The sequence below is a fragment of the Carcharodon carcharias genome, chromosome 31 (assembly GCF_017639515.1).
Source record: "Carcharodon carcharias isolate sCarCar2 chromosome 31, sCarCar2.pri, whole genome shotgun sequence".
NCBI classification, from domain to species: Eukaryota; Metazoa; Chordata; class Chondrichthyes; order Lamniformes; family Lamnidae; genus Carcharodon; species Carcharodon carcharias.
The window spans coordinates 27,519,946-27,545,590 of NC_054497.1; the positions used below are offsets into that span (position 1 = coordinate 27,519,946).

Genomic DNA, 25,645 nt, shown 5'->3' on the forward strand with positions numbered 1-25,645 from the left:
GTGGCTCCGTGTCAAATTGCTACTGTGTAGAGATAACTATTTTAAGCAGCATCTCCTGCCCTCAGCCCTCTTTCACAGGTCACCGCCCCAAAAAAATGCTCGCTTCCCACCAGCACAGCTACATAGCGAGTAATCTGCAAAACCTGACCACCAGAAGGAAATCCAATTTTATTTTGCTTTCTCCTGTCAAGCACCAAAATATGCAGAGAGCATCCATTAAAAACAGGCAGTGTCGCTGTTGCACACAGTTTATTCAACAATATGGTAAATAAGAAAAAAATCAATTGTAGCAGTCTATACAGTGATCCAAAGTTCATATTTATAAGTAATTATCAATAAATTGCATGATTTACACGTTTCTGGATAGGTTTTTTTCTTTTTTCTGTTTGCCCATTTTTCAAGTTTTACACAGAAGTCTGAAAGAGGAAAAACCAAGGGATGTGTTCAATAAAATCAGCCACGCAGTCTCTTTAAAGAATCCTTCGATAGTCGCACCAAAAAATAAAATAAAAAGCAAAATGTTCACCATTAAATTGAAAAAAAAACCCCACAATATTCTACATCCGCAGGACGTTTTGGCAGCTGCCAGTTTGTGCAATAGTCTCTCATTCTACCTGTACAAATTATTAATACTTTGAAATTTCTGCTCAAACTCTTGTATAGAAGTGGAAAAAAATTAAGGGAAGAAGGGGATACACAAGGAGGTATCGTAATCCTTTGCTGTCAAAAAAACGGATGTATACTGTAGCACAGGCTGTTTTTTTCTCTTCTGTGAAATGCTTTGCGTTAATGAACAAATGCTTACAAGATTCTTTGAAGTTAGAAAATAAAAATATGAATTCAACTCTCCTCTTAAAAAATGTTGGTATGGGCTATCTGCAATTGAAACAACAGAACAGGAAAACGAAAAAAAAAAAGGGACTGGCTGTTCACCAGTCATAACAAAAAATATATTCTTTGTATAATATCATCCCTCAGTTTATTTTCTCAATAAATTGCAGTTCAATGAATTCTGGGGAAGTAGTCTTCCCTAGAAATTTCAAAATTGTTTTTCAGTACAAAAAACCCTAAGTAAAGACGAAAAATGAGAATTTGCTCCCAAAATGCTACAAGATGTCTAGTGTATTGTGATTAATGTTTGTGCCTGTTAAGTCCGGGTTGTCAGAACCCAAGCCAAGGTCACTGGGGGCACCATGTAAGCCTGCCATTCCAGGGTTAGCAAGTTGAGAAAGCATTGCACTCTGGTCCGGAGCAGCAAAGTGTCCTTGATCCATGGGGTTTCCCTGGGCAGCTACCATTCCCGGATGTGGGGAGTTAGTCTGTGGCGAGACGTGATGTGGAGACGGTTGAGGCTGCATCCTGGGTGACGGGCTGGAATGAGGTGGCTGGGATTGTGGGCGCGGTGAAGGCACAGGCTGCGGGGACCTCACCTGGTTGCTGAGGGAGGATGGGTGCTGGCCCTGGAGGTGAGGTGACTGGGCCTGGCTAGGGAGCATGTGTTGCTGTGGACTCATGGAGTTGGACTGGGCAGGAGAACCCATCTGCTGCTGCTGGAGAATTCGCTGATGGAGAGCCTGGAGACTGGAACTTCCCTCTGCCCCCATTGCTGCTGGTGGAAGCTGGCTCATCTGCCCCATCGGTTGTCCCACTTGACCCATGGTTCCCTGCTGCATGGGCATATGATGCTGCATCCTCTGTTGCTGCTGCTGCTGTTGCATGGGATAACCAGATCCTGGAGGCTGCTGAAACTGGTTAGCCATTCCAGCACCCATGCTAGGGTTCGGCTGCTGCTGCTGCTGTTGCTGCTGTTTCTGCTGTTGGAGGAGCTGGCGTTGCATCAAAAGTTCCCTAAAGTTCATGGGCTGTCCTGGTGCATTTATCCCGCCCATGCTTTGTTGCTGCTGCTGCTGCTGCTGAGGCATGTTGGGCCGTTGAACTCCAGGCTGCATGGGGCTCATGTTCTGCATGCCTGGGTTGCCATGCATGCCCTGCTGCCCCTGAAGACCTGGCTGAGACTGCATTCCTGGCTGTGGTTGCATTCCAGGCTGTCTCTGCATACCTGGCTGAGCCTGGCCTCCTTGGTACCTGGCTGCCCTCTGCTTGATGAAAGCAGCCATGAGTTGGGGGTTGGAGCGGAGAATAGCGAGCACTTGCTGCTGCTGCATAGGGGAACTCGGAGACCTGAGTGTCCGCAGTAAGTCCTGTAGGGCTCCTTGGGGAATGGCACCTCTGTTGGGTTGAGGCACTCCTGATGTAACTTGGCACATGGGTGGTGGTGGTTGGGGTTGCATGTTAATTTGCAGGGCTTGCTGACTCATCTGCATGACTGGTCTTTGCATTCCCTGTGGATGTTGCTGGGTCTGGGCCATTCCAGCTTGTCCCCATTGTGCCTGCTGTATGCTGGCTGGTCCCATTCCCTGCTCCGTGTGAGTGGGCCCTCTCTGTGATTGCTGTGGGTTCATGTTCATTCCGGGCATTTGATTCATGGGTGATATATGAGGATTCATTACTCCGGGCCGCTGGAAAGATTGCTGCTGTGCCATCAGTCGCTGGGCATCGGCTGCTCTTTGAATCTGCATGGCTATTTCCACTGCAGCTGGTGGTGGCGGCGGTTGAGCAGGAGGTGCAGCTTGGGCAGCAGATACCACCTGTCCGGTTGGCTTGCCTTGCGGTATAGAGGCTTGTGGTTGACTTCTTGCCATATTGCTGTAGGAAGGCATGTTGGTTGGTGGTGGTGGTTGGGGCTGGGGCTGGGGCTGCGGCTGTGGTTGAGCTGGGGGTTGAGGTTGAGGAGTCTGCGGGGTGCTTGGCTGTTGCCCTGTTGGAGTAGTGGGCGCAGTGCCACTTGGAGAAGGCAGACTTTGTTGTCCTACTCCACCCCGCTGCATTGTGGCCATCCTCCTGCGAAGCATCTGGGCTTGTTGGAGACGGTGCTGTAGCTGTTGTTGTCGAAGCTTGTGCTTGATGTTGAGACAGAACGGCACAGGACACTTGGTTTCTTGGCAGTGCTTAGCATGGTAGCAACAAAGCGCAATAAGCTGCTTGCATATTGGGCATCCACCGTTGGTCTTGCGTTTACACCCCTTGGTGTGCTGGACTACCCGCTTCATCTTCTGGCAGGATGGCAGAGAACAGTTGGCATTGCGACACTGGCAGGCATGGACCAGTGACTGAATGCAGCGCTGGATGCTGAGGCGCCTCGAGTCTCCAGTGCTGGCTTCTGACCCTTGTGCGTTACTCTCATCATCCAGACCAAGGCCTAGTTTCTCCATCTTGTGCTCATGTCCCTTAGTGTTAAAGCAGTTGACACAGAGGTCATAATCCTAGGGAAAACAGATTCAGAAAAAAATTAGTTCCCCAACACTTTCCTAGATGTTAACAGCCACTTAGCAAAGTTGCTATTTTAGCACATTTAGCAATTCATTCTTAAAATATAATCTGAACACTTTACAAATGTATACAATAGGGCTTCAAAGGGTTAAAATCAGAAAGGCAGGTTGCATAAATTTGGTTTGTATTCCTTTGACAGTAGAAGGTTGTATGGTAATCTAAGTAAGGTGTTTAAAATGATTCCACAGTGGAGATTATGAGAAGCTATTTCCTGTGGAAATCTTAAAAAGAGTTAGGCCATTTAGGAGTGAAATCAGCAAGTGGTTCTGCATACTAAGAGTGACAGGTAATTAGATAACGTTATCAAGGAATATGGAGCCAAGGTATAGATCAGCCATGTTCCAGCAGATGGCAGGACAGAGTGGTCTGCCCCTGTAGTTTTTGTGCTCCTGAATGGCTCAAGTTGGTAAATGCAAAGCCAACTGAGCCAAACAGACCAACCAGTATAAGTTCAATTCCTGGTCTATACTGTATTAACCAACCAGGCAATACAATTAAGTAAATGAGGTGTTCATAGATCCTGCCATAACCCTAACACCTACAACAAACATGCTTGTACTAAGAGTCCTTCATATTTGAATGCAGAATGCTTTAGCACATTATTTTATACTTTGTATTGCTCTGGAATAACAAACTAAGACTAGCACGCACCTCACAGACAGTGCAGTGCCACCTGGTCTCCACATGGTGCTTGCACTCATTGCATGTATATACAAAGCGATCCTGGCCCTGATTGTGAAGTTCTACCAGCATGCACATGGTTGACCACTTGGCTCGTCTCAGTGATGAGAATTCCATGTGTTTGTCCCTTGCCAGTGTGAGAAAGGCATCACGTCCATCCATCAGGTCACACGCGATGAGTGGGTCAGGATCTAGGATGGTTGGCAGTGAGTTTGAGTTAGGACCTGCAATCAGCCGGATCACGAAAAACACCTGCAAAACAAGATTCAAACGATTAAAATTCAATGAAATGAAATACAATTCACAAGTTTTTTTTTAAATTTGAGAATTTCTCTATCATGCCTATATACAAATTCTAATTTCCTAATTTCTTCTGAATCCATCTTGTGATGGTAACTGATTAATAGAACTCTACTGGTCCATACAGAATAACTACCATATTGACTTCCCATCCAGCTAATTATTAGCAGCCCAAAGTCTTATCCCAAAACACCATTTTGTTAGCAACCCATTCCAACTGTTGTTCACCTAAAAAAAAGCCAGAGAACAGCCAGAGAACGGTCCTAAATTTATCCAAAAGTGTATTTTGGTATTACTGGTAGCTACCAGATGCAATCTTTAAACTTTCCCAGGCAAGTGACTAATTTTACCATTCTTCAGATATTGCTTCTATTATTTCACTGAGTCCTTCATATTTCACTTGCAGATACTTAAAAAAAAACTGATGCCTAATGCAGAGTGCAACATTTTACAAAAAAATGCAACAGAACTATAGCATAAAGATTAAATTGCCTGAAAAATGCATCAGCAATTTAACCACAAAGGTGCTCATTATCTCAAAGGCAATAACAGAAGCTGTGTGATGGGCCTGTTGTTGAGAATCAATAAAAGGGGATCTCCAATTCATTCTTCCCTGCCTTGATCTTCTCCCAACTGTCCAGGCAGTGACAAATCACAAGGTACAATTCTAAATGTCCAGGCAGCACTTGCTCAAGGCTATTCATTATGTGCCAGCCTGAACAATGAATGGCAGCCAAGTATTCAATTGCTGAGGGCATCACCATCATGCCTGCCCTCACCAAGCAACAAAAAGTACACATCAACCATCAGAAGTGAAAATCCTGGGAACTGGGGACAGTACCTGCACCACTGCCCTAGCTGAGATCAGCTAACGTAGCACAAGATCGGAGATCAAAGCTGATCTTCCCTTATCCGTATGGCTTAGTACCGCACCAGATGGAGCATCTACCCATTAAATCCTGCTTCAATAAGACTTCAATAAACTTTAGATTTATTTTATGACGAAACATTCAAAGATATTACAAATTAATATTTGGAGGAATGAGAAAGCGCAAAAATGCAGCACATGCTACAGCCTCAGGTCTGCAGTGGAATACATATTTGCCCACAATTTCTCAGTTGACTTTGTGCTGCCATGGTTAGATATTTAGTGAATCTAAGGGATGGGGAAGAAGAAAGGGTGGGAATGACTTGATGCTTTGCGTAATGGCTGATTTCAGAGCAGTATCTGCAGAAACCAAACAGCAGCAGGTTTATCTGAATTTGATACAGGCAGACATGCATAAATCGAGGGGCGGAGGGGAAAAAAAATCAGTAATTACCCAGAACAGACTAGAGAGAGAATTGTACCTCCTTGTGTTTTTCCATGGTGGCATAAAGTTTCTGCGAGAGGTCGTTGGACACATTGGGCATCCCTGGTTTCTTCTTGTTACCTCGGCTCAGGCTGCTCTTATTCTTGCTTGTTTTCTTGTTATTCTTTTTCTTTGCGTTTTTGCTGTCTCCCTTCTTTCCCTGAAAAGATCAGTGTAAATTTAGCAGTTACAGCAAAAATTCAAGTATGTATCGTATTCCTGAAAAGTTACATTAAATTCAATTTCACTATGATCACTGTCTCTAAACCTGCGTGCAGTTCTGGAATCCGCATTATAGGAAGGATGTGATTGCACTAGAGAGAGTGCAGAGGAGATTTACCAGGATGCTGCCTGGGCTGGAGAGTTTTAGTTATGAGGACAGATTGGATAGACTGGGGTTATTTTCCCTGGAGCAAAGGAGATTGAGAGGGCACATGATTGAGGTGTAGCTAGGGTAGACAGGAAGGAACTTTTCCCCTTGGTGGAGGGATCAATAACCACAGATTTAAGGGGCGGGAGGTTCAGAGGGGATGAGGGAAAATTTTTTCACCCAGAGGGTGGTGGCAATCTGGAACTCACTGCCTGAAAGGGTGGTAGAGGCAGAAACCCTCATAACATTTAAGTAGTATTTGGTTGTGCACTTGCGATGCCATGGCATACAAGGCTATGGGCCTAGTGCTGGAAAATGGGATTAGAATAGTTAGGTACTTGTTTGACCGGCGCAGATTCGATGGGCCGGAGGGCATTTTTCTGTGCTGTAGGCCTCTACGATTCTAAAGAGTGTTCAGGACAGGAGTGCAATTATCTAATCAGGTGGCAAATCAGCTGGTTCTGCCAGCTTGGGTCCTGCAAATCCATTTCTGCTTTCCAAGTAATGTTGTTAAATTCAGGAAATCCTGGTTAAATCAGTACATTTGAAAGGTATGCCATGAATTGCTAACAGCTGTTACTAGGGCTGGTTTTAAAGAACATTGTGGGGGAGGGGAGCAGAATGCAGCAAGTGCTTGCTTTTTTTTAAAAAAAGGAGGGGCAATTCAACTATTTTTGCTGCACCTTTACATGGTGACACCTCCACTCTTGAAAACATCATAGGAAAAAGAATCATCACAATTAGTTAGGCTTTAGCGAATAAACATGTTACTTTCACATTCAGAACACAAGGGAGGGCACGGCCCAAGCATTTCGTTTCATGCTACTGTGACTGAAGTTCTTTGTTCCAAGAAATATTACAATTTAAACATTTTCATACAAGCTCCTCTTATTTTACTTTAATACATCCAAACTCAGAAATCATCAGAAAATTATCAGTTCGGTAGATAATTGTTGAGATCTGGAGGTGTTCTTCACTGAAAAATGAGCCATATCAGTAATGATACAGTACAATGTAGTGAATTCAGGCTTACGGTGCTCAAAGCATCCTTTCTCAGTATTCAAGTGTCCAGTGCAAGCTTAGTTTAAGAGAGGTAAGAGAGTACCATTTACACCTCCACTCATAATGGGTGGGAGAGTGGGGGAGGTTTAAATTGGGAAAAATGTGAAACTCAATCTCAACCAGCTCTGAACATGCCCACTTCAGGTTTAACTACAGCAGATTTCAGCCAAGTAAACCTCTCTGAGAGGAGGGGGTCAGTGATTTTAATGTGCTCATGAGTTTGTTCTCACTCAAATTTTGGCAATCATTTATTTAAATTTAACAGGCATGGGTTGGGAGACCCAGCAGAGGGGTAGAAGGAGCTGCCAGATCCAGCAGTGCTTGTGGGTCAAGAGGAGCAAGAATGCTTCACCAGTCCCTCAAGCAAAGGTACTGTGATCCCTCGCTCCCACCAAGTAGCTCCATCATGTCCTTCCCCGCAACTTTGATTGCTTGGGACCAATCCCAACTGCTGCCTTGCACGGCTTGCTTACCCAACCGACAGCTGTCAGCATCTTGATCTGGGTGGTTGCCAGACAGGAAGTGGAGTAAAATAGTTCTAATGAGTTCCTGCCTGGCATTTCCAAGTTTCCTGGCTGCTAACTCAACCCCATGCAACTATCCGGGCCCCAACATCTCCAACATCAGCACAATCTTTTGTCTCACAATTTAAGATACATACAGATAGCAAGTCATAACTTTAGGTTCAAAAAAATTCTTGGCAAAATTAGTGGCTTTTAAAGTAGTATTGGGCAGGCTTATTGGACCATATATCTTTCCCGTGATTTCAAGTCTACCTCAACATAATTTCCAGTATCATATGCAATAAGTGAGTACCAAAACTATAGAGTGCCCAGCATTTAGAAGATTGACATCTAGAGGAATAGATCCATACACAGTGCTCAAGTATAAAAAAATGAATGAAACTACAGAGGGGGAGTTGTGTTTTTCAATGGCCATAGAGTGTTGAATTTTCTTTTATAAACTACTGACTTATGGATGAATTCAATGACGTTTTAAGCTTCATCTCGGCACTGTAATTACAGGATTTAGGAGAATGAATACAACATTCTTCTTCAAACAGGCATCATACAGAATTTTAAAAGCTGGAACCAGTGCAACACAAGCCAGCAGTGTACGAGAGAAGTGGATCCATGCTGGAGATGTAGAAGGAATAAATCAAACCACCTTAAAGGTACCTGTTAGTGTGTGTGTAGCTATACTTTACAGCTCACTTAACACAAAAAAGGAAACAATGAAGAATATCTGTTACATTTTGTAAGTTACGGAATAACAAGTACAAATTATTTAGGTCCAGTTAAAGAAAGAAAAGCTAGCACGTAGAGAAAAGACAAGTCCAACATGGCAGAAGTTCAACACTTCTCTCAGCAAGTGAACAGGAAAACAGAAAACTCCTGAGTGAATTCACCATTTTCAGCGATTATTCTGTGGGCTGACTCTTTTAACCCTAGTGTACTAATTGGCAGACAGATGTTGATGTCAGGACAGGTGAATATGGTCTGATTTATAAAAGTTAAAACAATTTTTAGAATTCGCACATGGCACATAGGGGTCCCTTCATCTTGTGCATCTGTTTTGACAGTTGGATACAACCCCAATATATGGCCATATCTGGTGACTTACATCAGTACTCTCACTAGATGTGTTGTTTTCCTCCCTCTTGCGTTCCTCTTCTTCCTGTTCCAGCTCTTTGATGCTTTCTTCCAACACATTCGGCCAGAAGTCACCTTCAAAATACGGTAACTCCTTTGCACTGGTCAACCTATCCTCTGTTGCCTGCTTAAATATATCCTGCAAAGGAGAAGCACATTACGAATGCAACTATCATTCAGTATATTGCTCAATAAGATTGCTAGCTATTCTGTAACGTGTATAAGAATAAAAACATCTAGTAAACAGTACCTTAATCCCACAGACATTTTGAAATTGTTCAATTTTTAAAACATCATAAGACAAATTTAAATCTAGGAACAACATTCATTTTATGCAAAGTATCTTCAGCTACAAACAGTTTCAAACAAAAAAAAACTCCTGCCATTGCTTTGCCATTTAACCATAAACTGTGTTAAAGGTTATAACTCAATGATTAACAATGGCAAGGTTCCCTCTAAGTTGCGCAAAAAAATGTAAGGGGTCAGTGCACAATGAAAAGGCCACCTATAAAAAAATGAGAGGACACATTGTTGGCATTTGACATTAGTTAAAACATTACAAAGATGTAGTTCAGTCCTACAAAATGGTGATGAGCTGACCTACTGAGTGTAGTAGGCGAGTAATCTACTGTCATTCCCACATGGCATGTTTCAAATTTAATCTGAGAGAAGCTCTGCGTACCTCTCCCCCCTGCCCCTCTCCTCCTCCACTCCAGAGGGCCTTATCCAAACATGGTACCTCCAACTCAGATGTAGGGCTTGAACCCATAACAAGCTGACTCCAAAATGAGAGTGCTACCACTTATACAAGGCTGACAATCAGAGTGATGGTGTTGATGGTGGGGGAGGCAGAGACATGTGAAGTATAAAACCAACAGTGGCCTGCACTGCACAGGAGTGCTGCTTTGGGTGCATTTGAGTGCTTAAGTTGGAGTTTGGTGAGTGAGGGAGTTTGGTGAAGAGGGGAAAGAGGTGCTCCTTTCTTTTTCTACCTTCCCTCAGCCTCCTCTTACTTCGCTACAGGGTAAGAAGCTGATTGTATGTCATTAAGAGTCCATATGGCAGCAGAGAGAAGCGAGCCAGGAGTTTACAGGTAAAATGTAAAAGTGACATCACAAGAGTCCTGTAAATTGATTGGTTGCTAAGTATAGGCCTTTCCGTACACAGCACAGAGGAGACAATTGGTGAGTTATTATATACCATATTGTAGTAAACACTTTATATAAAGTTTAAGGTATGTCAGTGCTATTCAGCCAGTGGCATGACACCCTGCAAGATTTGGGAAAGTTGTGCAGGCACAAAGTGCTCTCGATGATTACATCTGCAGGAAATGCCACTAGCTGCAGAAATTTGAGCTCCAGGTTGCGGAACTTGATGATAGCTGGAGTCACTATGGTGCATCCACAAGGCTGAGGTTTACGTGGATAGCACATTTAGAGAGGGGTCACACCACAGCTAAGAAGTACACAGGCAGGGAGGGAATGGGTGAGTATCTAAGAGAAAAAGGCAGATAACTGCAGGAATTCTGAGGCTACCAGGTTCTCTAACTGTTTTTCCATTTTGGTGAGCAGGATGGTTCCTCTGAGGATTGTAGCAAGATCCAAGTTTGTGGCACCACAGGCAACACAGAAGGGTAGGAGGAAGAGCAGCAGTGCCATAGTGGTAGTGGATTCCATAGTTAGGGGAGCAGACGACAGGCGTTTCTGTGGTCGTAGAGGTGACTCCAGAATGGTATGCTGCCTCCCTGGTGCCAGAATCAAGGATGGCACAGAGTGGCTGCAGGGCATTGTTTTGGGGGAGGGTGAACAGCCAGAGGTTGTGGTCCACATTAGGACTAATGACATAGGTAGGAAAAGGGATGAGGTCCTGAAAAGCAGATTCTAGGGAAGGGAATTAAAAAGGCAGACCTCAAAAGCAGTAATCTTAGGATATGCCATGTGAGCATGGGGATAGGAAGATTGAGTATCACAGTATCTTTACAGTGCAGAAGGCCATTCGGCCCATCAAGTCTGTACTCGCTCTCTGAAAGAGCATTCCACCTAGTCCAACACATGGCTGGAGAAACGGAGTAGGAGGGAGGGCTTTAGATTTTTGAGGCATTGGGACCAGTTCTGGGGCAGGTTGGACCTGTACAAGGAGGACAGGCTATGCCTCAACAGGACTGGGACTGATGTCCTTCTGGGAAGGTTTGCTAGTGCTGTTGTGGATTTAAACTAGATTGGAAAGGGGATGGGAACCTGAAGGGAAACTCAGTGGAAAAGAGAAAAACTGGCAGTGGGAAGTATTAACTGATAAGGAGCATATATCAGAGTAGTATCAAAGTAAATGGAATGCTTGGAGAGTTTGATAGAATTAGAGTAGGCAGTAGTAAGTTATTAGATGTGGTCAGAACAAGGAGGAAATTAGAAAAGCCTAAATCATGGTATCTGTGCACGTATGTGAATGAGCAGAGTGTAGCTAATAAGGCTGGTGAACTACAGACACAGGTTGACAAATGGAATTATAATTTTATTGCTATAACGGAGACCTGGCTCAAAGAAGGGCAGGACTTGGTGTTAAATATTCCTGGATACAAGGTCTTTAGAAGAACCAGGAAAGGAAGAAAAATGTGGCCGGGGGGGGGGGTGGGGTGGGGTGGGGTGGGGGGGTGCGGTGGCAATATTGATTACAGATGACATTACAATGCCAGAGATCAAGAATGTTCGAGAGGGATCAAGGGCGTAATCTCTCTGGCTAGAGGTAAGGGATGAAAAAGGTACAATAACATTGATTGGTATAGTATATAGACCACCAACTAGTGGAAGGGATGTAGAGAAACAACTTTGCAAAGAAATTAAAGAGCAGTGCAAGTATTATGGAATAATCATAAAATTGGGGTTCAATTATCCAAAATATAGACTGGGATAGGAATAGCGCAAAGGAACAAGAGAGCCAAGAGTTCTTGGAATGCGTTCGAGCCAACTTTCTGCGGCAGTACATTTCCAGTCCAACAAGCGGTTGGGCACAGTAAGACCTGGTTCTGGGGAATGAGTTGGCCCAGGTGGTTCAAATATCAGTGGAAGAGCATTTAGGGGACAGTGACCATTGTATCATAAGGTTTAGGCTGCCCATGGAAAAAGACAAAGAACAATCCAGGGCAGGGAAATTAATTGGGGAAAGTCAACTTCAATGGGATGAGAATGCATCGGAGTCGAGTGAGTTGGAATCAAATGCTGGCAGAAAAGATGGTGGATGAACAATGGGCCAACTTAAAAGAAAACATATTGCAAGCAACGTCAAGGTACATTCCCTTGAAGGGGAAAGCTCGAAAAAAATAAATCCAGACTGCCCTGGGTGACGAGAGAGATGAAGATGAAAAGAAAGAAGTGCGTGTACGACAGATGTCAGGTAGAAAATACAAATTTTTATTCATTTATGGAATGTGAGGGGTCACTGGCTAGGCCAGCATTTATTGCCCACCCCTAAATGCCCTTGAGAAGGTGGTAGTGAGCTGCCTTCTTGAACCATTGCAGTCCATGTGGTGTAAGTACACCCATAGTTGTTAGGTAGGAAGTTCCAGGATTTTGACTCAGCAATACTGAAGAAACGGCGATATATTTCCAAGTCAGGATGGTGAGTGGCATGGAGGGGAGTTTCCAGGTGGTAGTGTTCCCCATGTATCTGCTGCCCTTGTCCTTCTTGGTAGTAGTGGTTGTGGGTTTGGAAGGTGCTGTCTAAGGAGGTTTGGTGAATTCCTGCAGTGCATCTTGTAGATGGTACACACTGCTGCCACTGTGCGTCAGTGGTGGAGGGGGTGAATGTTTGTGGATGAAGTGCCAATCAATCAGCCTGCTTTGTCCTGGATGATGTTAAGCATCAAGTGTTGTTAGAGCTGCACTCATCCAGGCAAGTGGAGAGTATTCCATCACACTCCTGAGTTGTGCCATGTAGATAGTGGGATAGGCTTCAGGGAGTCAGGAGGCGAGTTACTCGCCGCAGGATTCCTAGCCTCTGACCTGCTCTTGAAGCCGCAGTATTTATATGGCTAGTCCAGTTCAGTTTCTGGTAAATGGTAACCCCCAGGATGTTGATAGTGGGGGATTCAGTGATGGTAATGCCATTGAATGTCAAGAGGTGATGGTTAGATTCTCCCTTGCTGGAGATGGTCATTGCCTGGCACTTGTGTGGCACAAATGTTACTTGACACTTGTCAGCCCAAGTCTGGATATTGTCCAGGCCTTGCTGCATTTGGACACAGACTGCTTCAGTGTCTGAGGAATCACGAATAGTGCTGAACATTGTACAATCATCAGCGAGCTCCCCAACTTCTGACGTTCTGATGGAAGGAAGGTCATTGATGAAGCAGCTGAAGATGGTTGGGCCTAGGATACTACTAGGAACTGCTGCAATGATCCCCTGGAACTGAGATGATTGACCTCCAATAACCACAACCATCTTCCTTTGAGCTAGGTGTCACTCCAACCAGCAGTGAGTTTTCCCCAATTCTCATTGACTCCAGTTTTGCTAAGGTTCCTTGATGCCACACTCAGTCAAATGCTGCCTTGATGTCAAAGGCAATCAGTCTCACTCTGGAATTCAACTCTTTTGTCCACGTTTGATCCAAGGTTGTAATGAGGTCAGGAGCTTACAGGCCCTGGCAGAACCCAAACTGAGCGTCAGTGAGCAGGTTATTGCTGCCTGATCGCACTGCTGATGACCCCTTCCATCACTTTACTCATGATCGTAAGTAGATTGATGAGGTGGTAAATAACTGGGTTGGATTTATTCTGCTTTTTGTGTACTGGACACATCTGGGCAATTTTCCACATAACTGGGTAGATGCCAGTGTTGGAGCTGCACTGGAACAGCTTGGCTAGGCTTGTGGCAAGTATGGTTTTCTATAAGCATATAAATAATAAAAGGGTGGAAAAGAAAGAGTAGGGCTGATTGGGGTTTAAAACAAAGGAATTTGCACTTGGAGGCAGGAGAAATAGCAGAGGTGTTAAAGAGGAGCATTTTGTATCCATCTTTACAAAGGGAGAAGATGCAACCCAGGCCGAAGTGAGAGGAGGAGGCTACCTTTACTGAAAATAGATAAGGTACCAGGACTGTCCCAATGTCCTTTAGGGAAGGAAATCTGTCGTCCTTACGTGGTCTGGCCTACATGTGACTCCAGACCCACAGCAATGTGGTTGACTCTTAAATGCCCTCAAATGGCCTAACAAGCCACTCAGTTGTAACAAACCACTACAAAGTCACAAAAAAAGGAACAAAACTGGACGGACCACCCAGCATCCACCTTGGCACCAGAAGTGACAATGGCAATCTCAGCCCTGTCGACCTTGCAAAGTCCTCCTTACTAACAACTGGGGGCTACTGCCAAAATTGGGAGAGCTGACTCACAGACTAGTCAAGCAACAGCCTGACATAGCCATCCTCACAGAATCATACCTTACAGATAATGTCCCAGACACCACCATCACCATCCCTGGGTATGTCCTGTCCCACAGGCAGAGGTGACGGCACAGTGGTATACAGTGGGGAGGGAGTTGCCTTGGGAGTCCTCAGCATCGACTCCGGACCCCATGAAATCTCACAGCATCAGGTCAAAAATGGGCATGGAAACCTCCTGCTCATTACCATGTGCCACCCTCCCTCAGTTGATGAATTGGTGCTCCTGGAGGAAACACTGAGGGTGGCAAGGGTGCAAAATGTACACTGGATGGGGGACTTCAATGTCCATTACCAAGGGTGGCTCGGTAACACCACTACTGACTGAGTCGGCTGTGTCTTAAATGACATAGCTGCTAAACTGGGTCTGCAGCAGGTGGTGAGAGAACCAACAAGAGGGAAAAACATACTTGACCTCATCCTCACCAACCTGCCTGCCGCAGATGCATCTGTCCATGAGTGACCACTGCACAGTCATGGTGGAGATGAAGTTCCGCCTTCACAACGATGATACACTCCACTGTGTTGTGTGGCTTGATCACTGTGCTAAACGGGATAAATTTTGAACAGATCCAGCAACTCAAGACTGGGCATCCATGAGGCACTGTGGGCCATCAGCAGCATCAGAATTGTACTCGAACACAATCTATAACCTCATGGGCCTGCATATCCCCCAGTCTACCATTATCATTAAGCCAGGGGATCAATCCTGGTTTAATGAAGAGTGCAGGAGGGCATGCCAGGAGCAGCTCCAGACATACCTAAAAATGAGGTGTCAACCTGATGAAGCTGTAACACAGGACTACTTGTGTGCCAAACAGCATAAGCAACAAGTGATAGACAGGGCTAAGCGTCCCACAACCAATGGATCAGATGGTGGACAATTAAACAACTCACTGGAGGAGGAGGCTCCACAAATATCCCCATCCTCAATAATGGGGGAGCCCAGCACATCAGTGCAAAAGATAAGGCTGAAGCATTTGCTACAATCTTCAGCCAGAAGTGATGAGTGGATGATCCATCTCGGCCTCCTCCAGAGGTCCCCAGCATCACACATGCCAGTCTTCAGCCAATTCGATTCGCTCCACGTGATATCAAGAAATGGCTGAAGGCACTGGATACTGCAAAGGTTATCCTGACAACATTCCGGCAATAATACTGAAGACTTGTGCTCCAGAACTTGCTGCGCCCCTAGCCAAGCTGTTCCAGTACAGCTACAACACTGGCATCCACCTGGTTATGTGGAAAACTGCGGATACAGGTATGTCCTGTACACAAAAGGCAGGACAAATCCAACCGGCCAATTACCGCCCCATCAGCCTACTCTCCATCATCAGTGAAGTAATGATAGGGGTCATCAACAATGGGATCAAGCGGCACTTGCTTAGCAACAGTCTGCTCACTGACGCCCAGTTTGGGTTCTGCCAGAGCCACTCAGCTCCTGACCTCATTACAGCCTCGCTTCAAACATGGACAATAGAGCTGAACTCCCGAGGTGAGGTGACAGTGACTGCCTTTGACATCAAGGCAGCATTTGACAGAGTGTGGCATCAAGGAGCCCTAGCAAAACTGGAGTCAATGGGAATCAGGGGGAAAACTCTCGGCTGGTTGGAGTCATACCTAGCACAAAGGAAGGCAGTTATGGTTGTTGGAGGTCAGTCATCTCAGCTCTAGGACATCGCTGCAGGACTTCTTCACGGTAGTGTCCTAGGCCCAACTGTCTTCAGTTGCTTCATTAATAACCTTCCTTCCATCATAAGATCAGAAGTGGGGATGTTCGCTAATGATTGCACAACGTTCAGCAGCATTTGCAACTCCTCAGATACTGAAGCAGTCCACGTCCAAATGCAGTAAGGCCTGAACAATATCCAGGCTTAGGCTGACAAGTGGCAAGTAACACTGGCGCCACACAAGTGTCCGGCAATGACCATCTCCAACAAGAGAGAATCCAATCATCGCCCATTGATGTTCAATGGCATTACCATCACTGAACCCCCCCCACCGACCACTATCAACATCCTGGGGGTTACCACTGACCAGAAACTAAACTGGACTAGCCATATAAATACTGTGGCTACAAGAGCAGGTCAGAGGCTAGGAATTGTGTGACAACTAACTCACCTTCTGACTTCCCAAAGCCTGTCCACAAGACACAAGTCAGGAGTGTGATAGAATACTCCCCACTTGCCTGTACAGCTCCAACAACAAGAAGCTTGACACCATTCAGGACAAAGCAGCCCATTTGATTGGCACCACATCCACAAACATTCACTCCCTCCATCACCGATGAACAGTAGCAGCAGTGTGCACACCTACAAGATGCACTGCAGGCATTCACCAATGTTCCTTAGACAGCACACCTTCCAAACCCATGACCACTACTATCTAGAAGGACAAGGGCAGCAAACAGATGGGAACACCACCACCTGGAAGTTCCTCACCAAGTCACTCACCATCTTGACCTGGAAATATATTGCCATTCCTTCACTGTCGCTGGGTCATATCCTGGAACTCCCTTCCGAACAGCACTGTAGGTGTACCTACACCACATGGACTGCAGCAGTTCAAGAAGGCAGGTCACTACCACCTTCTCAAGGGGAACTAGGGATGGGTAATAAGTGCTGGCCAATAAGTGCTGGCCCAACCAGTAAAACCCATATCCTGTGAATGAATAAAAAGGATGAGATGCATCCAAGGGTAGAGGGAAGCGAGATTGGAAATTACAGAGGCACTAGTGATAATCTTCATGTCTTCCTTAGACAAAGGAGGCCAAAGGACTGTGAATGTTACACCCTTGTTCAAAAAGGGACACAGGGATAAGGACAGCAATTACATACCAGTCAGTTTGACTTCAGTGGTGGGGAAACTTCTGGAAACGATAGTTCAGGACAAAATCAAGAGTCACTTAGACAAGTGCAGGATGATTAAGGAAAGCCAGCATTGATACATTGAGAAAATCATGTTTTTTTGAGGTGAGAGAAGGCTGGTAAGGGCAACACACTTGATGTGGTGTATATGGATTTTCAAAAGGCAGTTGATATAGTGCCACACAACAGACCTGTGAGCGAAATTCTAGCTCATGGAATAAAAGGGAAAGTAGGCACTTGGATAAGAAATTGGTTGAGTGACAGAAAACAGAATAGTGATAAATGGTTGTTTTACAGTTTGGAGGAGGGTTTGTAATGGAGTTCTCCAGGGGTCAGTATTAGGATCAAAACAAAAACAGAATTACCTGGAAAAACTCAGCAGGTCTGGCAGCATCAGCGGAGAAGAAAAGAGTTGACATTTCGAGTCCTCATGACCCTTCAACAGAATGTTCTGTTGAAGGATCATGAGGACTCAAAACATCAACTCTTTTCTTCTCCGCCGATGCTGCCAGACCTGTTGAGTTTTTCCAGGTAATTCTGTTTTTGTTTTGGATTTCCAGCATCCGCAGTTTTTTGTTTTTAATGTCAGTATTAGGATCCTTGCTCTTCCTGATATATAATTAATGACCTAAGCGGAGGTGTTCAGGGCACGATTTCAAAATTTGAAGATGATACGAAGATTGGAAACGTTATCAACTGTGATGGGGACAGTCCTGAACTTCCAAAGGACACAGACATGTTGGTGGATTGGGAAGACAGATGGCAGACGAAGTTCAATGCAGAGAAGTGTGAGGTAATTCATTTTAGCAGTAAGGATATGGTGAGACAGTATAAAATAAAGGGAGAAATGCTAAAGCAGGTGCAGGAAAAAAGGGACCTTGGTGCATATGTAATAAGTAACTGAAGATTGCAGGGCATATTGAGAGAGCAGTAAGTAAAGCACATCGTTTCTTAAGCTTTATTAATAGGGTATTGATTACTAGAGTCAGGAGGTCATGTTGAACTTATACAAGACATTAGTTAGGCCTCATCTGGAGCGCTGCGTCCAGTTCTGGCGCCATACTTGAAGAAAAGTGTGAAGGCGTTGTAGAGAGTCCAGAGGAGATTCACATGAATGATTCCAGGGATAAAGAACTGTAGCTATGAGGATAGATTGGAGAGGTTGGGACCATTTTCCTTGGAGAAAAGAAAGTCGAGAGGAGACTTGATGGAGGTATTCAAGATCCGTTGTTCCAGTGAAGCTCAACGCAAACTGGAGGAACAGCATCTCATCTTCCGACTAGGCACTTTACAGCCTTCTGGACTGAATACTGAGTTCAACAATTTTAGGTCCTGAACTCTCTCCTCCATCCCCATCCCCTTTCTTCCCCTTCCTTTTTGTTTTTTCCAATAATTTATATAGATTTTTCTTTTCCCACCCTTTTCCATTATTTTTAAATGTATTTCCATCCATTGTTTATCTCTACATTTTAGTATTCGCCCATCCCCACTAGAGCTATCTGTACCTTGTCTGTCTTGCTCTCTACTCCTAATTAGCACATTCCTTTAAATAATATCACCACCTTCAACACCTCTTTGTTCTTTTGTCTGTGACATCTTTTGGTTATCTCCACCTATTACTGGCTGCTTGTCCCAACAACCGCACCCCCCCACCCCCACCACCACCACCCCCAAACCAGCTTATATTTCAGCCCTTTCCTATTTTTTACTTAGTTCTGTTGAAGGGTCATGAGGACTCGAAACGTCAATTGTGCTCTCCTCCGCCGATGCTGCCAGACCTGCTGAGTTTTTCCAGGTATTTCTGTTTTTGTTTTGGATTTCCAGCATCCACAGTTTTTTGCTTTTATTCAAGATCCTGATGGGTATGGACAGGGTAGTGAGAAACTGTTTCCACTCAAGACAGCAATAAAAACTAGAGGGCGCAGATTCAAAATAATTGGCAAAAGAAGTAAAAGTGATGCGAGGAAAAGTTTTTTCACCCAGAGGGTGGTTGGAGTCCAGAACGAACTTCCTGAGAGGGTGGTGGAGGCAAGGTCAATCGAAGTATTTAAAAAGTAATTGGACTGCTACTTGAAAAGAAAGAATGTGCAAAGTTACGGGGATAAGGTGGAGTGGGGCTAGGTAGAATGCTCTTTCAGACAGCCAGTGCAGGCTTGATGGGCCGAATGGCTTCCTCCTGCATTGTAAAGATACTGATACTCTTTGAACACTGGCCTGTTGGTTTGGTTTCAACACCATCGATTCCACCTATTTTTACCTAGCTGTTGTGAAGAAATGTTTTAAATTAGTGAATTTTGTGGAATTTTTAACAGTATGTAATTGAAGAGAGCTACTTCACCATGACAACTATTTTCACAAGAGTGACAGAACTGGACTGAAAATACAATTTTGTTAACAAATCATGAAAGAACTTTCAGCATGGACCATCACATCACATCTATCCTAGTGTGCACTGGGTGCTAGTTTCAAGTAAGACAAATTCATGACATTATGTGATTCATATAGATGTGTTGTTCTAGTTTTACTACATCAGCAACTGTTGATTTTCTCAATCATTCTCTTCTTTGCACCTTTGATATAATTACCCCCAGAAAAACCTTCCTTGTTTTCCATCCTGGCTGTTGCCTGAGGTCTATACCTATCTTTCCTCTAAGTTGTGTTTGAATCTCTATTTCATTGAAGGTATCCTTCGCAAAATCATTAGCTTTCTCTGTGCCTGTTACCTTGAGTACATTCTCCCTCCTGGACCTTTCTACAGTTTTTGCCACAATTGACTACACCATCCTCCTCCATTGTCCGCCTGGTTCCACTCTTACCTGTCTAATTGTACTCAAACCATTGTAATCAATGGTTTCTCTGTTTCACCTGATTTCCCAAAAATTTATCCTTGGTTCCTTCTTTATCTGCCTTTTAGTAACATCATTTGCAGACATGGGGTCATATTTCAAACACACAGGGATGACACCCAGCTCTACCTCTCTCAACTCTTCCACTGCCTCGAGTTATCAGACTGCATTTCCGGCACACCACTAACTGCATGTGCTCATCACTTACGCCTCTTCCCTCTCAGGACACAGTCTAAGACTGGGCCAGGTTGTTCACAACTTGTGTCCCATTCTACCCTATGCTAAGCTTCTGACTCCATTTATAGACTGGATACTGTCACATCTATAACATCACCCACTTTTGCCTCTACGCAGCTTAGCTGATGAAACCCTCATCCATGTCTTTGTCACCTGGGTTCATCTACCCCACTGCTCTCAGGGCCAGCCTTCAAATCATTATCTTCTGTAAACTTTAATTTAACCAAAACTCTGCAGCTTGTATCCTATCCTGCACTAAGTCCAGCTTCTTTCATCTCACCCTTGCTTATCTAAAAGGAGGCCTAGTTCCTTTAACACCTCACTTTCAGAATTCTCACCTGCATGTCCAAGTCCATCTTTGGGTTCACCCCTCCCTATTTTCCCTCCAGCACAATACCCTTGGAACTATCCTGTCCTTTGATTCTGGTATCTTATGCACCTCCCAATTTCCTGCACACCAGTATTAATGATATTGCTATCAACCATCAAAGCTTCAATATATGGAATTCCCTCCCTAAAAACATCTACCTCGCTCTTCGGTTAAGATCCACTTTTTTGACTAAGTCGTTGTCCACCCCTCCTACAACATCTTCATTGGTTTAGAATCCATTTTCTTTCCCTATGACTCTGCAGAGCCATGGGATATTTTTCTACTTGAGAGGGTTCCTTTATAAATGCAAGCTGCAGTTAGAATTGGAATGCATTTCAATGAGACATCGGATCTTAGTATGATAAAAGTGAAGCCGTGCACAATACCTTATAATCATGGATTATTCGCTCCGAAACTGCCTTGTCCAACATCTTCTTGTACCACTCCTGTAGCCTTTTGGGCTTGGGGATTTTCTGGTCCAGCGGATGGCAGTGAAAAATGTAATCATCACCTTCACTTGGTGGACAAGCCCAAATATGCCCTGCTGTATATCTGGAGTGGAAATTAAAATATAGGTAGTACAAAGCCAACTTAGAGCCTTTTGTGCAGATGCATACAAAAATACAGGCTGAGATCATAAGATGGAAACTTTGCTAACAGAAGTCAGTTCAAAAGCTTCCAAAGGTGTTCTTTCAACTATTTTAGAAATTGGACTCCTGGTCACTCCCTCTTTCAAGAAATCAACCATGAGGTGCCCAATTTTATTCTTTAAAATTGACCCATCAGATACTGAGTCAAGAAGGAAAAAACATTAGCTGTATTTATATACGCTGTCAAAACCTTCCTATCTCAACACAAAATAGCATATTTATGCATCATTTTCTTTGTATGGTTCTCGCTCATTAAATAAGCTGCCAATAAACATGAACTCTCAAAACAAAAATCAGGTACAGCATAGTGAAAATAATTAAGATGCAAGATAAGCCGTGCTTGGATTTGAAGAATGCACCTGATGCTACAAAAGGAGAGTTTTGGAGGAAGATTTTAGTGCACTGATCAGAGCAGCCTTCCCAAATGGCACTTACCCTAATTTCCTTACATATTCTAAATATCCAATCAGGATTTCATGATAGACGGATGTTCTCAGACAACGAGGGCGGAAGAAATGTACGCTGTCGAGGTATGATATGTATACACGTCTACAAAGGAAAATGAATAATTGTCAAAAGCAGCAAAAAACATACAATTTTAAAGTTATAGCAACCTTCCTTGCTGGGATTCATAGCTCAACTTTTTGACATTCAAAGCCATGAACATAACGTAACAGACCCCAGTTTAAGTCCAAAACAAACCTGTAACCACAGCAAGCAAGAAAACAGCATTCATTCAAAAAGTAAATTGCAGACTAGGTACAGACAATGGAAATATGATGATTCGGTCTGTCAACCAGTCAAACATGCACCTGTATTCTGAACGCCCAAAATATTCTTGCTTCTCTGAAAAAAGGTATCAATACTTAACTATATAGAGCGACTGGGAATAAAAAGGCAGAAATTATTTTAAGAACACGAGAAAAACTCAAAAGTATGTCCATCTCTTTTTCATAGATCACCCACACCCATTGCCTCATTACTCCTCTTTTCAGAAACCTAGCCAATTTTCTCTTGAACCCATTAGCACCCTTTGCCTCAATGGTCTCCCACTGTAATTTAGTCCACACATTTATTTGACTTGCCCCATCTAACCAATCTACTAATTTTTGAACCTATGCTTCCTTTGCTATTACCAAAAACTTGACTGCATCAATTTGTCAATTCGTTTAAAAATCTTAGAAAATTTAGTCATAAACTTACAGGTTTTTTTCTCCAAACTAAACAAGCTCAAATTTCTTAACCTTTCCTCACTAACTTAAATTCTTGATGTCTGTCAAGACTTGCACTTTCCCCAATACATTAGAAGGGGTCTGACCGACAAGTCACTTTCCACCATACAAAGTATCCACTGTATATTGGGTTATTACCTGAGTATCATAACTAGTGAATCAATGGGCTCACCTTTGATTGGGCGGAGGACAATCAGAACCGTACTCCTGCACATGCATGCCGAAGAAACACACATCCACACCATCAATCTCTTCAAAGGCAAATAAAGCTTTTGTTCGATAAGGAAACGACTCTGCCATTTCTCCATTATCAACAAACCTATAAGGAAATACATTGAGTAACTAATGATTTGATGGAATTCTCAGGTTTCTGACAATGGAATACATCTTATAACAAAGTGAATTTAACTACATTTAAATATCACATTTGTAAATGTTAAACCAATTTGCAAGATACACTTCCAAGTCCACCAAAAGGCAGAACATACTGTACTATCGTTGCGCTGTTCCCAAACTTTGCATGTGGATGTCATTCAGAACCTACATTAGACACTACAGTTCCCAGTGACAACTGAAAACCGTGGTAGAAGTTGGGTAAGACACACACAGATAATCTAAGTACATTATCTTTAGATATTAAATCTTTCAATATTCTGAAAGTCTATTAAAGAGTCATAGGGACTTGAAACGTTAACTGTGCTCCTCTCCGCAGGTGCTGTCAGACCTGTTGAGTTTTTCCAGGTATTTTTGTGTTTGTTCTGAAAATATCACTGGCACACATGTATTACTAAAAGGACAGACTGGTGAAGTCTAATTAAACAGCAAACAAAAAAAATCCATGTACTTGAATAAGTTTTTTTTTTTGAAGAAAATCCAACAATTTTTCACTTATCAGGGTTCTGATAAGTGAATACTCCTGATCTATGAGATGGCAAATAACTTCAGAAATAAAAGTTGCTTTCAGTCACAACCAACCTGACAAAGTACAATAGTCATGTTATAAATCAGCTATAGTTCGTGTTTACCTCGCGTTCTGTGGATTGTGTGTAATTTAGGGATGTATTTGGATTCAAAGAATTCTATTGCAGATTCACACATAACCATTAAAGTCTTCCAAATCTATATGGCAGTATCATTTCTCAGTTATTTATCCAGCTAGAGTAAAACAAGCAAACTAAAATGCATTGTAAAGTCCCAACACATTTTTATATCAATCTTGTAACCCAAAATCATGTATACATTTTGGCTGTTGCACTGGACCAAACCCATTACTTTTGTGTCTCCCTTCCAGTTACTCAAGCTCTCCCCACCATCCTATAAATCAATCACTCAGTCAAATGCATTCTATTTCTCCCCTGCGGATCTGTTAATCCCTACCCCAATCAATCATTATGCCTCTACCTTCTCACTCCCAAGTTTGAATTGCTGTGGAATAAGCCATAAACTGTGGGATATAACCATAGCCAGAGAATTACTTTTTAAAAAATTCTTTCATTGGATGTGGATGTCACTGGCTAGGCCAGCATTATCTGCTGCCCATCCCTTATTGAGAAGGTGGCAGTGTGCTGCCTTCTTGAACTGCTGCAGTCCATGTGGTGTAGATACGCCCACAGTGCTGCTAGGGAATACCAGATTTTTGAACCAGCGATAGTGAAGGAACTGCAATATATTTCCAGGTTAGGATGGTGTATGACTTGGAGGGGAACTTGCAGGTGGTGTTCTCATGCATACTGCTGCCCTTGTCCTTCTAGGTGGTAGAGGTCACGGGCCTGGAAGGTGCTGTCGAAGAAGCCTTGGTGAGTTGCAATGGCTTCTCTTCCTGCTTCCACGTCATTATTACTAGTGTCCCCCAAAGATCTATACTTGGCCCCTTCTATATGCTTCAGCGACATCTGAAAACATGCCATTACTTTTCAAGTGTATGCTAACGCCCAGCTCTACCTCACCACCATTTCTAAGTTATTAGACTGCTTGTCCAACATCCCATACTGGATGAGCAAAGTTTTTTTTCCAATTAAATATGGGAAGGCTGAAGCCAGTATCTTCAGTTCCAGAGCCACCCACTTCATCCCACTCCCTGTCAATTTCTAAGATTACACCAGGCTATTTGCAACCTTGATAAGTTGCCGACCACATGTCCATGCCATCAGTGACTGCCTCTATATCCACATCCGCAACACTGCCCAACTTCACCTATCTCTGCCACTGCTGAAACCCTCACTCATGCTTTTGTTACTTCTAGGTTTGACTATTCTAACGCACTGTTGGCTAGCCTCCCATATTCTATCCTCTAAAAACATGAGGTCAAAGTCAAGTTCTTTGTCCTGTCACAATACTCATACACTTCCCTGTGCCACTGTCTCAGGCTGAGCAAGACTGGTTGCACCTTGTGTCCTATTTAACCACCTATTCCTTCCAGTAAGGCACACATGGATGGGACCATGCTCAGCTGCAATGACTGCACAGTTAAACAGCTTCCCAATACCATGGCAAGTTCAAACATCAGTGAGACAAGTACCACACAATGACCAAGTCCAACAAAAGAGAATCTAACTAGTGCCCCATCCCCTACCCTTGACATTCAATGGCATTATCATTGAATCTTCTACCATCAATACCCTGGAGGTCACTGTTGACCAGAAACTTAACTGGACCAGCCACATAAATATGCCAAGATCCATGAATGAATAAAAAAGGCATAAAAACTTAATGAGGTAGCAGAGGGCTGCCTTCTGGGAGGATAAAGAAAAAAATTAGGATTTGTTTAAAGGGAAAATTATTTTACTAGACATCCCATACAGATCATCTGGCCTAACCACCTTCTCTTCCTTAATACCCACCTTTTTGAGCTTTTGGCTGTCATTTCCTTATATCTTTTCTTCAGATCTGCATCCATTTTCTCCCTTATGCTTTTCTGTTAAAGTCACTATATGAATGCAAGCAGCTGTTGCTAGCCATGTATTCAACATGCATCTTCCATCTATTTTGCTAACTTTGAGCATTCAAGTTTGTGTATAAAGGAAAACAGCATTTCTTACCTAGTCTTCATCCCTGGCTTAACTTCCACAGTTTTATCTGAACTGTGCACCACCCGAACAGTGCACTCGCCAGCCTCCGGATGATTCTGTCTGCGGAGGAAGTCGTTAATACGAGTTTCCAGGTAAACACCTAGCTTAGTGGTTGGTAACCCTAGGAAAAAAGTTTTT

The 25,645-nt window shown here is 43.6% G+C and overlaps 1 protein-coding gene across 3 annotated transcripts in view; it reads right to left on the minus strand.

The window, feature by feature from the left end:
* Nucleotides 1–234: 234 nt before the first annotated feature.
* LOC121271551 (histone acetyltransferase p300-like) overlaps nucleotides 235–25,645 on the minus strand; it is a 114,842-nt gene continuing 89,431 nt past the window's right edge. For all 3 annotated transcript variants that reach the window (XM_041177550.1, XM_041177549.1, XM_041177551.1), the window contains 8 exons: nucleotides 25,478–25,628; nucleotides 22,612–22,758; nucleotides 21,643–21,756; nucleotides 20,944–21,109; nucleotides 8,779–8,946; nucleotides 5,722–5,883; nucleotides 4,042–4,323; nucleotides 235–3,323 (listed from right to left, as the gene is read on the minus strand). In XM_041177550.1, coding sequence (XP_041033484.1) covers nucleotides 1,107–3,323; nucleotides 4,042–4,323; nucleotides 5,722–5,883; nucleotides 8,779–8,946; nucleotides 20,944–21,109; nucleotides 21,643–21,756; nucleotides 22,612–22,758; nucleotides 25,478–25,628 — 3,407 coding nt within the window. In that variant the 3' untranslated portion in view covers nucleotides 235–1,106. The remainder of the gene's footprint in view (nucleotides 3,324–4,041; nucleotides 4,324–5,721; nucleotides 5,884–8,778; nucleotides 8,947–20,943; nucleotides 21,110–21,642; nucleotides 21,757–22,611; nucleotides 22,759–25,477; nucleotides 25,629–25,645) is intronic.